The sequence below is a fragment of the Cetorhinus maximus genome, chromosome 14 (genome assembly GCF_964194155.1).
Source record: "Cetorhinus maximus chromosome 14, sCetMax3.hap1.1, whole genome shotgun sequence".
Lineage (NCBI taxonomy): Eukaryota > Metazoa > Chordata > Chondrichthyes > Lamniformes > Cetorhinidae > Cetorhinus > Cetorhinus maximus.
The window spans coordinates 99,852,684-99,867,191 of NC_135892.1; the positions used below are offsets into that span (position 1 = coordinate 99,852,684).

At 45.4% G+C, this 14,508-nt stretch overlaps 1 protein-coding gene across 5 annotated transcripts in view; it reads left to right on the forward strand.

The window, feature by feature from the left end:
- The window catches only part of ltbp1 (latent transforming growth factor beta binding protein 1), a 383,951-nt gene that overhangs the window by 257,817 nt on the left and 111,626 nt on the right, over positions 1-14,508 (forward strand). For all 5 annotated transcript variants that reach the window (XM_078557330.1, XM_078557333.1, XM_078557331.1 and 2 more), the window contains 2 exons: positions 1,329-1,451; positions 3,449-3,571. In XM_078557330.1, coding sequence (XP_078413456.1) covers positions 1,329-1,451; positions 3,449-3,571 — 246 coding nt within the window. The remainder of the gene's footprint in view (positions 1-1,328; positions 1,452-3,448; positions 3,572-14,508) is intronic.

Below are 14,508 nucleotides of genomic sequence, written 5' to 3' on the forward strand. Positions count from 1 at the left end.
TCAAATAGTTCGAGTCGGATATCAGGTTATTGCAGGATTCCCTCAAAGAGATGAATGTACAGCAGGTTGCAAAGTTAGGCACTTGTGATTTTTGTCCCAGGAGGTCAAATTTCTTTTCAGGTGTACTTGGATTTAGGAATCAGGCTGGGAGACTTTTTCAGATGTAGCGGCCTCCAAGTTTAAACAGGCTTCGGTGTTACGGCCTTAGTCTGTGGCTGATACTCTGTAGTGGTTTTCTTTGTAGATTGCCCAGGTCTCTCTGGGGTCTTCAGATAATAAAGGATTTTGGGACCAGAAGCTAGTTTCAGTCACAAGGTTAACTGCAGTTGTCCACCCAGAATGGCTTAAAGCTGAAAGCCATTGCTATACAATGGAGGTAGAGGATGGCACTTTACACCCACTTGTTGTTAACTGGTTTTCTGCAGTTCTCTTTTCTTAAGTTGCAAACTTGGAGACATGAAGTCTGGAAATCCATTGATTTTGAATTTAGTGTAAACCTTGAACAATGGCAAGTATGAATAAGTGTGAATTCCACAGAGAGCTCCATCTGGGTATGTCCATTCAAGGGGAGACCCCACTCTGGGCATTTCAATTAGGAACTTACAATAAGCTTGAGGTGGCCTGTGTTGAAGTTTCAAAGGTCACCTGACCCTTGGAAGGCATCTTAGCCACCTTGTTAGTGTCCATTTAAAAAAAAAAAGACAATTATAGAAGTTTCCATCTGGACACAGTCAATGTTTGAAGTTATGAATAGGACATAGAGGGTGAGGGGTGTAGGGCTTTGGAGGGAAGGTAGGGAGTAATGAAGGGAGGGTGACCTCTTGGGGGTTGCCCCCTGTGCGCACAGGGAACTATCCGATTGATGTGCCTCCCCTTCTTTCCAGCTTTTTCAAAGAAGCGCTTTCGGAAACAGCCTTCATTGGTAAAGGCATCTTTTAGTAAAGAATGTGCTTCTGTCAGTTTAGATAAGGGGAGCTGTAGCAGAACTTTTAAACTCCATGGTGTAGAATCATCCGTTTTAACTTGGAGTCCACATATTTTACCTCCTGTAGGTGTTTTGAATGATAAACCCAACTCACCTCTCCTTATTCTAATGAGGGGAAGATCATTTTGGCCAACACTTTGGCTAAGGCTGCAGACCGCATAACCAAACTAACTGCGGGAGATTCCCTTTCTGTCTTTGGGATCCATACAAAAGCAATTGTTGCTTAAGCTGTATTTTCTGGTGGGTGTTCTATTCGTGAGGGAGCAGTGAATAAGATGGAGCCCATCGGAAAGATTTATAGGCGACTGTCAGCTCAACAGCTTTCTGAACATATTTGTTGCAGACATTGACGAATGCCAAGAAACTGCAGATGCTTGCCAGGGGGGTGTGTGTGTCAACAACGCGGGCTCCTTTACATGCACGTGTCCAAGTGGCTTCCAGCTGGTGGATGGTGTAAAGTGCCAAGGTAAAGAATCGATGCCGTCTGCGGCGGAAAGCGCCACCTCCCCCCACCCCCCCCCTCCCTCCCCCCACCACCCCCCCTCTCCCCACCCCCACCCGTAACTTGCATGGCGTGACCTGTAATTGGCCCTCACATGTGTTATCCCTGGGTGGTCATCACTGGATCTAAATGCGTATGTGGGAACATTTATCCCATTTGCAGAAAAGGTTAATCTTGTAAACGCTTAGCAGGCTGTAATTGTACTGCTCAATATTAGTAATGAGCACAATGACATTCTTTCCCCTGTTGGTTTAATGAATCAATTAACCCATTTAATTTAACGAGATTAATGCCTCTGTCCAAGTAACAAAGAGGGGTATTTGGAATGAGCAGATTGATTACAAACATTAATCATTGTCTGAGGCTGAACCAGACTCTTTGCAACCTTGGTGCCTTATTTAACCCCAAGAGGAGCTTTCAACCACATATCCATCTACGTCGTCATCAAGACTGCCTAGTTCCACCTCGATGACAATGGTCAACTCCCCGCCTGCCTCAGCTCATCTGCTCCATGCTTTTTGTTACCTCCGGACTTGATTATTCCAATGCGCCTGGCCGGCCATGTTCTAACCTCCGTAAACATGTGGTCATCCGAAGCTCTACTGCCCATCTCACAACTCTCACCAAATCTTGTTCACCCATCGCCTCTGTGCTCGCTGTCCTACACTGGCCCCTGGTCAATTAGCCGCGCCTGGATTTTATAATTATCATCCTTGTTTTCAAATCACTACATGGCCTGGCACTTCCCTGCCTCTGTAATCTCCACCCGCCCAAAAACTCTCCAAGTTACCTGCTCTCCTCTAATTCTGGCCTCTTGAGTATCCCTGAGTTTAATCGCTCCACCGTTGTGGTTGTGCCTTCAGCTGCCTAGGCCTGAAGCTTTGGAACTCCCTCCCTACACCTCTTCACCTCTCTACCTCACTTTCCTCCTTTAAGATGAAAACTGACCTCTTTGACCAAGTTCTTGCTCATCTACCCTAATATCTCCTTTGGTGACAAATTTTGTTCTACACTGTCCCTTTAAAGCGCCCTGGGATGTTTTGTCGTGTTAAAGGTGATGTATAAATATAGGTTGTTGTTGCTAATATTGCACTTTAAGATTTGGGGTTGGATTTTATGTTGGGGGCTTACTGCTCACCCAGCCCCAGAACGAATGTCAACCCGGAACGGATTGGCTTTTATAAAGCCAGCCTCATAACGAAAACATGGTGGGGACGGGCTAAACAAGCTCAGGGTCAGGCTTCCGCCCCTCAGCGGACAGCAAGTCTCATCCTCAAGAGCCATGGGCCAATCCGATTGGCCGGCGGCTCTTGCGGTCCCGGCAGTGCCACACCCCAGTAGTGGCCACTGTCGGAACTGCAAGGAGGCGCGGGAAGAAGAATGATGGCAGCCGGAGAGAGCTCAGCCCCAGAGTTTTAGGGCTGGGAGGAATTGCAGAGCCTAGGAAGTGGGGAGAGGAGGGGGGGGAGGGGTTTAGGGTTTTGGAGAACAGGTAGGGAGGAACGAAGGGAAGGGGTGACCTCTTGGGGTTTGCCCCCTATGCACACAGGGAACTGGCCGATTGATGTGCCTCCTCTTCTTCCCGGCCTTTTCAAAGAAGTACTTTCAAAAACAGCCTTTGCAATCTGGCCTGCCTGCCATTGCCCAGTGTTTTATGGCATCACTCTCCAGTATTATTGTATTTGTGCACAACAATAACCTTATTTCAACAGCCTTGATGTGTTGTGAAAAACCATGAAAATTATTTCGAGGGTAAACACCCACATTGGATATTGCTTCAGCAGGAAGCTATCTTTCCCACTGGCCAATACAGTTGAAATGCTTTGGAATAAGCTATTCCACCCACTCAACCCTGTTGCCTCCATTGACAAGGATAACCACGGGTGTGTATAAGTGTGCAATGAAGGCAAATACCTTTTTGTTACTTCCACCAAGAGTGACACAGCGTTTCTCCCCCTCAGATGTAAACGAATGCCTTACACCCGAGCTTTGTACCCATGGTGATTGCCAGAACACGGAGGGTTCATTCTACTGTGATTGTCAGAAGGGATTCACAGTATCGTCAGATGGGCGCAAATGTGAAGGTGAGATTCCGCGATGGATGTACTGCGGGTTTAGTGTTGCACAGCTCGCAGCCTGACTGAAAGGATCACTACCGAGAAAAATAGATTTATTAACAAAGGCAGAAGGACCTTTTAAAAAACAAAAGTTCTTGGGATGCATGTGGTTGTATTTATTGCTCTGGGGCCTTCAGAATCAACAAGATTTAGTGGAACTGGGGTCGTAGGTAGCCCTGACCATATAGTGGTGTGGTAGAACGTTAGTGAAAGAGTTAAATTTGGACAACATTCCAGCAGTATTCATGGTCGTTTTTTTTTCTTCTCTATACTAGGTCTTAATTATCGATCTATTAAATTTAATTTAATTGTGTACAATCGTGGGATTTGAAGTGAAGGGGTACGATTTTCTCTGTGGGCTTTAGGGTCCTGCTGTCGAGCTCAAACAGGGGTCAAAAGCCCGCGTTGTGGGGGAGACAACCACTTACCTGTGATTTTTCCTTCATTGGCCAATTAATTGCCAATTGGGCAGACTAGCCATCCAATTAAGGGCAGTTGGCAGAGTCTCAAAGCTGGAGGGCCAGTAGGAGCCCCCCCCCCCAGTTTGGAAGCAGCAACAGAATTCCATGCCAGGTAAGTGATGAGAGAGAGGTTGTCCCAAAATGTGGGCGCCTTCTCTCCAACATGTTTAAATCTTAAAAGAAAAGGCCTCAGCTGCCAGGCCACCACTGTGGAGAGGGGTGTGAATAGGTTGGCCTGCGGCTGAGGCTGCAGCTGAAGACAAGCAGGCAAGCAGGGACAGAGGGCCTCTAAGCCTGCCCAGAGGTAGCCTCCTGGCAGCCTCCCAGCCATCCTCTTCCCCATTGCCTGCAGGGTCTTGGAGGTTGACTGGAAAATCTCAGTTGGCCTCCAATAATAGGCCTTAAGCCTCCAGGATAATGGCCTGGGAGGCGGGATGGAGCCGGGGGACCAGTACACCAGCTGACCGTGTGAAATTCCCCATCCGTGCACCTCCATGCTCTCCCCATTAGGACCTAAAAATACAGCCCAGGATCTCGAGGTCTGTATTGATCACCTAGTATTTGAGGTGTCGGACTGTGAATGGGAAATGAATTTGCTTTCGGTAAGTTGATAAAAATGGAAAACGTCAGCCAGATTAGCAGCACAGATATAGCTATTGGTGTCACTGTCCCTGGGTTCAGTGGAGCGAACAAGCAGCCAGGGTTCCCACTTCTACTCTGACCAATGTTAACGCGTGGATGTCATGATGACAGGATTTGGCCTCCCCGTGCTACTCTGCTGCTGAATAACTTGCCTGTATTCACTGACCAAGCTTACATTACGGCTGTATGAAGAGGCTTGGGGAGCCCATGACTCAGCAGGAGCCAGCCTTGCCCTCGGGCAGAACAGTGGAGGGAGACATAGGAAATCAGTATGGGGCGGTGGCAGAGCAGAACACACCAGATTTTGCAGGCTGCATTCCCACACTGTTGAATTCCTGCCCTCGGCAGCATTGCCAGGAAGAGGCCATGGCCAAGTTCATCCCCACAAGGACTGAGTGAGACCTTGCTGTGCTGGCCCTATTATGTACCTCAGAGACACTGCCTTAAGTAATATAGTTGGCTGCTTGTGTAGGAGTGAGCTATGCAGTAAAATTAGGAAGATAGGAAAACGACTACAATGTTAGAGGGCAATGTTCCCTTGGGGAAATAAAGGATTTGACAGCACATAGTCTGTGTGGTGCAACGATGGTTTTAAAAATAAAATGAAACGTCCTTGATTTAGTCAGTTAAATAATTGTTTCTTCTATTAACTAACTGTCACTTGAGTGCTCTCACTAATGGAGAGGGAGGAATAACTGGTTGTACTGTAATTTCTAAGTCATTGACATCCTATTTTACTAAATAGGTTCTCATTGATAACTGGATGTTTGATAGCTTTTTATCTGCTTTGGAATGTGAGATCTATCTTCAGGTCTCGCCATTAAGACAATGCTACCACCTTGTGATCATCCTGCAGTGAGTAATAAGCTCTGTCACCTTTACTCGGTAACTCCTGATACCGACAGGCCAGGTGCCTGGAACAGTTGTGTATTCCCACACTGCACGCGCAGTTTCTCCCAGCAAGAGGGTGGGCTCGTGCAGTTTTGTTCCCGGGCCACTAATGCTGCAACTTTTAACCGCACAAATGGAATGTCAACTATCAGGTCATAAATGAGTTTTGTCTTCTGACTTATCGGGTGTTCCAGTTGAAAATCGGGTCTTTCCCGCCTCAACAGAGCAACTACATGACCACGTCATCTCTGAAGTTCTCTGAGCTCCGGCTTCAATAATGTGAGTGAAGGAAATGCCTTCACCACTTCCTGAGCACTGAGCCGGTACAATAAAGTGGGCATTTGCCTAATCCATGGGGGTGCGCAAAGCGGGTGAACAAGCTGGTAAGGCAATGTGCAGGCAGCTCCTGCACAGCCCAGCTCGTTCACTGGGTAGGGAATAGGGACTCTAAATCCCATGGTTGGCATTTCGCGCCCATGTTGGGTGATAGATTTTTTCTGAAAAATCCATTTTTATTGATTTTTACCAATTCATTATAAGATTATAAATGTGAGAGTCTGATGCAGAGTTGAGGTCCCTCTTTGCCAGTACTAGCTCCAAGATCAACCTGGAATTGTTCCAAGATTCATTTGTTATTGATTTTTATAGAACTTTGTTACTTACTTTTCGATGTAATTCCACCGTACTCTTATTTCTCACAATGATGCCACGTTTATTTTTTATTTTACCTTTTAAAGAATGAGGGAACTAATTCCCTAATTCATTCGGGTAGGAGACATCGCTGACGATGATGTTACTGATGGCATCTGCACACGTGCGGGAAGTGCTCCCCCTAGTGTTACAATGTCAACAAATGCAGCCTTGCCTTCACCTTAGGGCTTTGGTTTGCATTTTTCGGCAGGGTGAGGGCGGCCGAACGGAAAGCGAGCGGCCACTCGCTCCCCGCCCCCGCTGTCTCAGATCGTCGCATCAACCATTGGGCAGCCAATTAGCGGCCCCCGGTGGCCAATTAGCAGCGCGAGGCTGCGCTCCACGCCCAGCCGGGGAGTCTAAGCTGGGGACGTTGTGCGGCAGAGGGGTGATGCTGTGCACAAAGAAGTCAGTCACGGCTACAAATTTAAAGGCCCCCTCCTCCACTCTCTGACTCTGTCTTTATTTCTTATAGAAGGCTTCGCAAAGCCAATAAGTGGACTCAAAATGTCACACAAATGCTGCCACCTTCAGTAACAGAAGCTGCTGCAGCATGCCAGCCACTGCCCTGGGTGGCAGGCCTTTTCTCCTGCCCTTCTGCCACCTCGGCATGCCTGCTGCAAAGCAGCCCTTGCACATCAAATACCCGACAAATGCAGCAGGCAAGAAAAAATTGCGTGGAAGTGGCCCTTTAACAAGCTCAGCAGCTTGCCAGTTGGTAAATTCAATACGGCGGGCGGGCTCCTGATTTCAGGGAATGCTCGCCCTCCGTTATTTCTGAGACTGGCATGATGGCGCTGTATTGCCTGACCCGATGTCGTCATGCCACGTTTTACATTCACATGGGCATGGCTCGCCGGATTTGTGGCTGTAAAATCCAGCCCCTGTCGTGACTTCCCATTTCAAAGAACTAAATGGTCGGTGAACTGGCATTGTGAGATCTTAGTGTCCCAATGAAATTGCTTTGTCCAAAGTTTGAACGGGGACGTTAACAGTTTATTTCGTTAAGATCGCAACCAAGCTAATTTTGGATAAGTGTGTTTATGCAATTGCATAGCAACACAATTTCAAGGGACAGTTTCTCAGCGTCAACCCAACAGAGCGGAATATATCTTTATTTCCATGGAATTTTGTTACTGGGAATTTTCTGATACTTGTTTGGTTCACAAGTGCCCACAATATTTAGATCACTATACAGGTGGATACTGCCCATATACCAATGTACTAACAATAACAACTTACATTTATATAGCACCTTTAATGTAATGAAATGTCCCAAGGGGCACCACAGGAACATTATAAAACAAAATATGACACCGAGCCACATTAGGAGATATTAGGTCAGATGACCAAAAGCTTGGTCAAAGAAATAGGTTTTATGGAGTGTCTTACAGGTGGAAAACAAGTTGTAGAGGTGTAGGGATGGTATTCCAGAGCTTGGACCCTAGGCAACTGAAGGCATGGATGCCAATGATGGAGCAGCTATAATTGGGAATGGACACGAGGCCAGAATTAGAGGAGCAGAGATATCTCAGAGGATTATGGGATAGGAGGAGGTTACAGAGACAGGGAGATGCAAGACCATGAAGGGATTTGAAAACAAGAAGGAGAATTTTAAAATCAAGCTGCTCCTTGACCAGGAGCCATTGTAAATCAGCGAATAAGGAGTGATGGGGGAATGGGACTTGCTGAGAGTTAAGATACAGGTAGCAGAGCTTTGGATGACCTCAAGTTTACGGAGGCTAGAATGTAAGAGACCAGCCAGGAATGTGTTGGAATAGTTGAGTCTAGGGGCGGCAAAGGCAAGGATGAGGGTTTCAGCAGCAGATGAGCTGAGATCAGGCAAAGTCGAGCGAGTGTGGAACAGAGCCCCTTCCCTGCCCCCGCAAAATGTTGGGGATGTTGAAAGTGTGAAATAGAAACAGGAAATGCTGGAAAACTCACCAGGTTGGCAACATCGGTGGAGGGAGAAATATTGGAGCTGGACCTTACAGATTAGGAAAATCCCAAATGAGCTCTCTTGTTTGAATTAAGCTGGCTGATCTTAATGGGGCAAGTGCTATAGTGGAACTTTAGAGGAAACCTACCCACTGATGCAATATTGCTCTCACAAATTGGATGCTTCAAGGCTTCATTTTCCTGGATCATTAATTACAAACATGCTGTAGTATTTCATTGAAAAAAAATTGTCCCTATAAATACTGAACTCAGAGAGCGTCAACATCATAAGTGCAGACATGAGAGGTGGTGAGGCCTGTTTCCCTCTGCCCCAGATCGGAGGCCCCACCCCCAAACATGGCACCTAACATTTTTGTGAGGTTGAGGGGTGGGTGGTGGAGGGGAGGAATGGGGACGGGTTCTAAGCTTGCACGTCCATGGTTAGAGTGCACGTGCCTCAGGCTGATCTGATTTTCACTAGTGCGATGTCTAGAACACAACTTGTACACTTTCGATACCGGAGGAGAAGGTCTAAAGCTGCTGGAGTTCTTTGGAGAGGCAGGATATCAGTTTGGAGAGATAGGATACCCTTTTGGTTATGATCCCAGGGCACCTTCGGAGGAGGTAAGGTGCTCTCTGTGATTGTTAAAAGTGGACATGGATGAATGTAAGAAGTGCATAAAGTTACTGGAACTGTCAAGGACATTGGAACTGTCAAGAGAGCTGTTAAAAGGAGCTGTGAAGAGAGAAGCCAAAAGGAGCTGTCAAAGGGAGCTGTCAAGCTGTCAAGGCATGTAAAACCCCTGCCCTTCAAATGTTTGAAAATAACTGTCTGTAGTGTTTTTAAAAAATCAATGCTTGCTATTTCACTCTACCTGTTGACATAAGTCTGAGAGATATCATTGTAGGATTAGTGCTGCATGACTGATCTCTTGGCCTTTCTTTATTGCATTGGGGTGTCTATATGTTTACAATTTGATTGACAGCTCCAAGTGGTTATAAATTCTTTGAAGTGGGGATTATGAATTTCAATGCCTATTTTTTGTATGGTATTAAATGAAGTTAAATGTAGTGAATGGATTTTTATTGATGAGAGTGTTTTTTGGAATAATGAATTCATGAATAGACACTTAAGAACTTTATTTAATCTCAGCATGGGTCCTCAGGTCTGCCCATGTGGGATAATGGGTGAGTTGTCATGGTGGGTGTAACAGCAAAGGGTGGTGACTGAGGACACTTTTTCCTGGGTTGGGTTTGCGAAGCTGGAAATTGTCAGGGCTCTGTACTCCCAACTCGGGAGCAAAAATTCAGGCCTAGGTGATGGTGGGATTAAGCTCAGCTGTGACATCTCTCATAGAATCATAGAATGGTTACAGCACAGAAAGAGGCCATTCAACCCATTGTGTCTGTGCTGGCTCTCTGCTAGAGCAATTCACCTAGTGTCACACCCCTACCTTTCCCCCGTAACCTTGCACATTTTTTCCCTTCAGATAATGATTCAAAATTCTCTTTTCAGTGCCTCGATTGAATTTTCCTCAGCCACTCTCGTAGGCAGTGCATTCCACATCCTACCACTCATAAAGAAAGGTTTTCCTCCTGTTAACGTTGCTTCCTTTACCAATCACCTAATATTGGTGTCCTCTGGTTCTCGATCCTTCCACCAATGGGAACAGTTTCTCTCTGTCTACTCTGTCCAGAGCCCTCATGATTTTGAACACCTCCATCAAATCTCTCAGCCTTCTCTTCTCCAAGGCAAACAGCTCCCATTTCTCTAATCTACCTACATCCCGGGAATCATTCTGGTGAATCTTTTCTTCACCCTCACTAATGCCTTCATATCTTTCCTGGTGTGATGCCCAGAACTGGACATAACACTTCAGTTCAGGTTGAACCAATGTGTCACACTGTTTATCATAACTTCCTTGCTTTTGTACTCTATGTCCCAGTTTATTAAGCCCAAGATCCCATATTCCATTTTTTTTCACCATTCTCGTCACCATCGTGACCTTCAATGATTTAAGCACATACACCCCCAGGTCCCTATATTACTGCACCCGCTTTAGAATTATTTTGGACAAAATGATCTGCTGACAGTAATCATCCATGCTCACACCCCCAACAAGGTCAACTTGTACAAGGTATCGGAGAGCTACCAATCTCTGTGGAACTGTAGTCAAGTCACGGGGCATGTCTGCATGGGAACACAGGGAGACACCAACCTGACAAAGAATCCAGATAAAATGCAGATTGGAGCCGGATAGAATGAAAGCCACAAAATATCTTACTTCAGAGTTTTCAAGGAATATGCCATGTACTAATCTAAGGTTTTACTTCATTGGCTAATATTTCACAAAATAACCGAACACAGGTGCAAAGCCTGGGTAGAATTTGGTTCCGCTCGGGCGTCCTGTAAATTTCGCTTTTTCTTGTATCACCTTGCTAATTTACACAAATGCCCTTTTTGACCTGAAATGACAGTGCAGGTTGTCAGAACATTAACCCGTCAACCCCGATTTCTTAAGACAACTATTGTGACAAACGCCCTTTCACAGAAACTTTTCAGCAGTCCAAGAGTTACCTTGTCTAGACGAGGAAAAATATTTGGTGTAGAACAGTCCCCCATGGATTTCTTGTGAACACCATTTGACCTAACAAGAGTTTTCAGCCCAACACTTAGCAAACATTGACGTTGTGATCGTACACCAGAGGAACAAATATGTTTTAATTCTAATTATATTTTTCTTTTGCAAGCATTCCTGGCTTCTTTTTTTCTTCGAATGCTAATTAGACGTAGCAGATGAAATTTTCCAGTCTGGTGAATTAAAGGGCCCCGACAGGCCCTATTAGAATTTCTTTAACCTCATAGCGAATACTTGCATGATACATCTGGTACCAAGGTTTATTAAACTTATGTTCGACAGGTTCCTTTCTCTTTCTCTCGTGTGCATTCATCTGACTGAAAACTGCCTTGGGCGGAATAGAATGAACTATAGCTAATTATGTTTGCTTGCTTCGGAAAGAAAACAAAGCTTTTAATTAGCCCTGGTTATAAGATTTAAAGGCTTTTGTAGCTGGTACCTTGAGGCCCTTGTGAAGGAACTGGAGAGCGATCTCACTGACGGACGGCGCAGTAATAACATCATTGTGAGGGTGTTTGGCATTAAATCAGTCTCATGATCCTTATCTGAAGATCAAAACCTGCTAAACCCTACAATGCCTGAGCTGAATGGAGTTATTAAGCATAATCCATGCGTAGCAATTTTAAACCTATAATCCTCATGTTACCAGTTCTTTGTACAGGGCATGCGAGGGAGGCTGAGGTGTTACTTAAAGGTGCCTGACCTTTGCAACTGGGGATAACAAAATTAGCTGTGGATGTTTAATGAGCAAGCTGATAGTGAAGTAGCCATGGTAATGCACAGTCAATAGCAATAAGGGATTTAGAATGTTTCTGATTGGCGAGCTGTGACTGGTGCAGGCTATTTTAATGTACAAAGGAGTTAAGAAGTAGAAACAGGGGTAGGCCCCTCGAGCCTGCTCGAGATCTTGCATGGCTGATCTGATCTTGGCTTCAGCCCCACTGCCATTTCCCCAGAACCCTTGACTCATGTAGACTTCATGAATCTATCTATCTCAGCCTTAATTTATCTTCAATGACTTCTCCTCCACAGCAATCTGGAACAGAGCATTCCCAAGATTCACAACCCTCTGAGAGCAGAAATTCCTCCTCATCTCTGTCTTAAATGGGCAAACCCTTATTTTGAAACTGTGCCCCCCCACCCCCCACCCAGTTCTTGATTCCCCCACAAGGGGAAAATCTTCTCAGCGCCTACCCTGTCAAGCCCCTCAGAATCTTATATATTTCAAAAATCTCACTTTTCGTTCCTCTAAACTCTAATGGATATCGGCCCAACCTGTTCACCCTTTCCTCATAAGAGAACCTCTTCATCCCAGGAATTATCCAAGGGAACAATCTCCGAACTGCCTCTGTTGTAGAAGTATTGTGAATGATCTTTCCCTCTGTGCACCCCTGTGGGGGTGGGAAGGAGAGGGAAAAGGAGAAATTAATTATTTGTTAATGTAATATTGGAAGCTTTCTGCTAAGGTAGAGCCAAGTTTTGAATCATTAATTTTCTGGAACTGTCATTAAGTCCTCTTTATAAAAGAGCTCATTCTGCTCCGTCCTTCACTCACTTCCACTTTCCCTTCCAGCTTCTCTTAGTCTATCTTTCCTCCTTTCCCCATCTCCGTCTCCTTTTTCCTCCCCAGCCTCACTTCCTCTCTTTCTCTCCGCGCGTAAGTGGCACTTTAGATAGATGTTCTTCTTTGCTAGCAGTTTGAGTTTTCACAGCTGCCTGCTCTGTGGGATTTTATTGTATAAAATATGTGAAGTGTGCAAATTTTTCAGGTTTTGATGAATGTGCAGATGGCATCAAATGCCATGGCAGCTTGTGTGAACATTGATGGCTCATATAGATGTGAATGTGCCCCAGCGGCTAATGCCTCAACCCTGCGAATGAAATATGCATTGGTAAATTATGACTTTTTCAGGAAAGTGGATCACATCAAAATACTAAGACTAAAATGACAGCAATATAAGATTCCCATTTTTAAAAATTCCCATCCGTCATACATATACCATTCCAGAGCATCCCAAAGCTCAACACAAGTGTAGTTAACCTTTTGCTAATTTATAACGTGCAATATAAAGATGTCTCTGTAGTGTGTGAGGGAGCAGGTAGGCATCATTCATTGGATCATTAGTTTTAGTTAATCCCCTGTCAGCCATTGTATCCAGGTTTAGAATGTGTTTAGTCTCTCCCCCCGCCAAGCATATCATTCCTTTAGAAGTGAATGGGGCCATTTTAAATTGTGATTGATTGATTGTCTTTTTAGTTTAAAACTAATCTCCCTTCTGGCTTGCTTTCTGGATGAACCTGACCCTGCCTAGCCAGGACATTGAATTGTCTGTCCCTTCACCACTGCTCCAGAGGGCCAACAATGACACCCCTGGTCCAGCTTCTCCCTGGGGCAGCCCTTTCCTTCTGCTTTACGCCCTTTTATCCAAGTCCTTATCGGCAGAGGATCTAGCTGAGTTCACTATCTCCCCCTGTGCAGGGAAAGTGAACGAGAAACATTTGCTCTTTTCACTGCCTTGACTGGAGGCCTTGTGGTGCAGTGGGTAGTGCCCCTGTGTCTGAGCCAGAAGTTCTGGGTTTGAGGCCCACTCCAGGACCCGATGGTCAAAGGAGATGTGTTCATAATGTGGCCAAACAGATTGAGTATCAATGTGCCAATCCTTCCAAAACACGCCAATGGCAGGTGGTATGAGCGGGAGAAGTCCCTGGTCAGCCATGTGATGGAAAGAATGTTGGAGCCTCTACCATCATTATCCATTGCCCCAGACTACAACATGCATGTAAATGTGTATGTTACCGCAGCACTCGGACTCCCTGAGTGAGCTGTGACACAACACCTCCCTGACCGTTAAAAGTTATTTTCCCTTCATGTTCTAGCAGTTCGCTAAATCTGTTTTCCTTTGATGTTAGTTTGTCCCCAGTTCCAAACACAAACACCTTTATCCTGAGACCAGCAAACGTACTAAACCTTATTGAGGAAGTTTTCAACTGTTCAAGGAGTAAATGTTTTAAATAGGTTTCCTTTAAAAAAAAGTGGCTAGAAAGAGTTAACATCACGATCCTCACTGAGTGATGTGAGCGAGTATAATTAGCACAGTTTTTTGATCTTAATCCCTCTTAAATATCAGTAAATAATAATTTATTCACTTAAATATTTTGCCAGCTCTGTTTTAACATAAAAGGGTGTTGGAAAAATGTGGATTTGTTTAATATTAAAGAAAAAAAGTGTCCCATTCATAGGCCTGAGGATTTCAACTTTATTCTGCTTTCTTAAGCAGCACCATATTTAATAAACACCATATGAGTTTCTTCAGCCAGTTCTACAACCTGCTTAAACCAAACTACGTCATCTCCCAAAAAGGCCTCATGAGCTAGCCTGGTCCTCCAGGTGAAGGAGTGGAGACAAGAACCCTGGAATCATTCAACGAGGCTGTTGGATGTTTGGTTTGTACAGAAAGATGTTTCTGTGCTGTATTTGTTTTGGGACGGTCTGGTATTTCCCTCTCCTGACAAGTCAATCGGCGGGACTTTCCGCACCCGTCCGCCCACCGCCGCTATCTTTCCGTGCCGCTGCAAGTCAATGGGCTTCTGGCTGGGGGGGCTGCCTGGCCCACGGTGGGTCCCACCCGCGATGGGGGCCGGA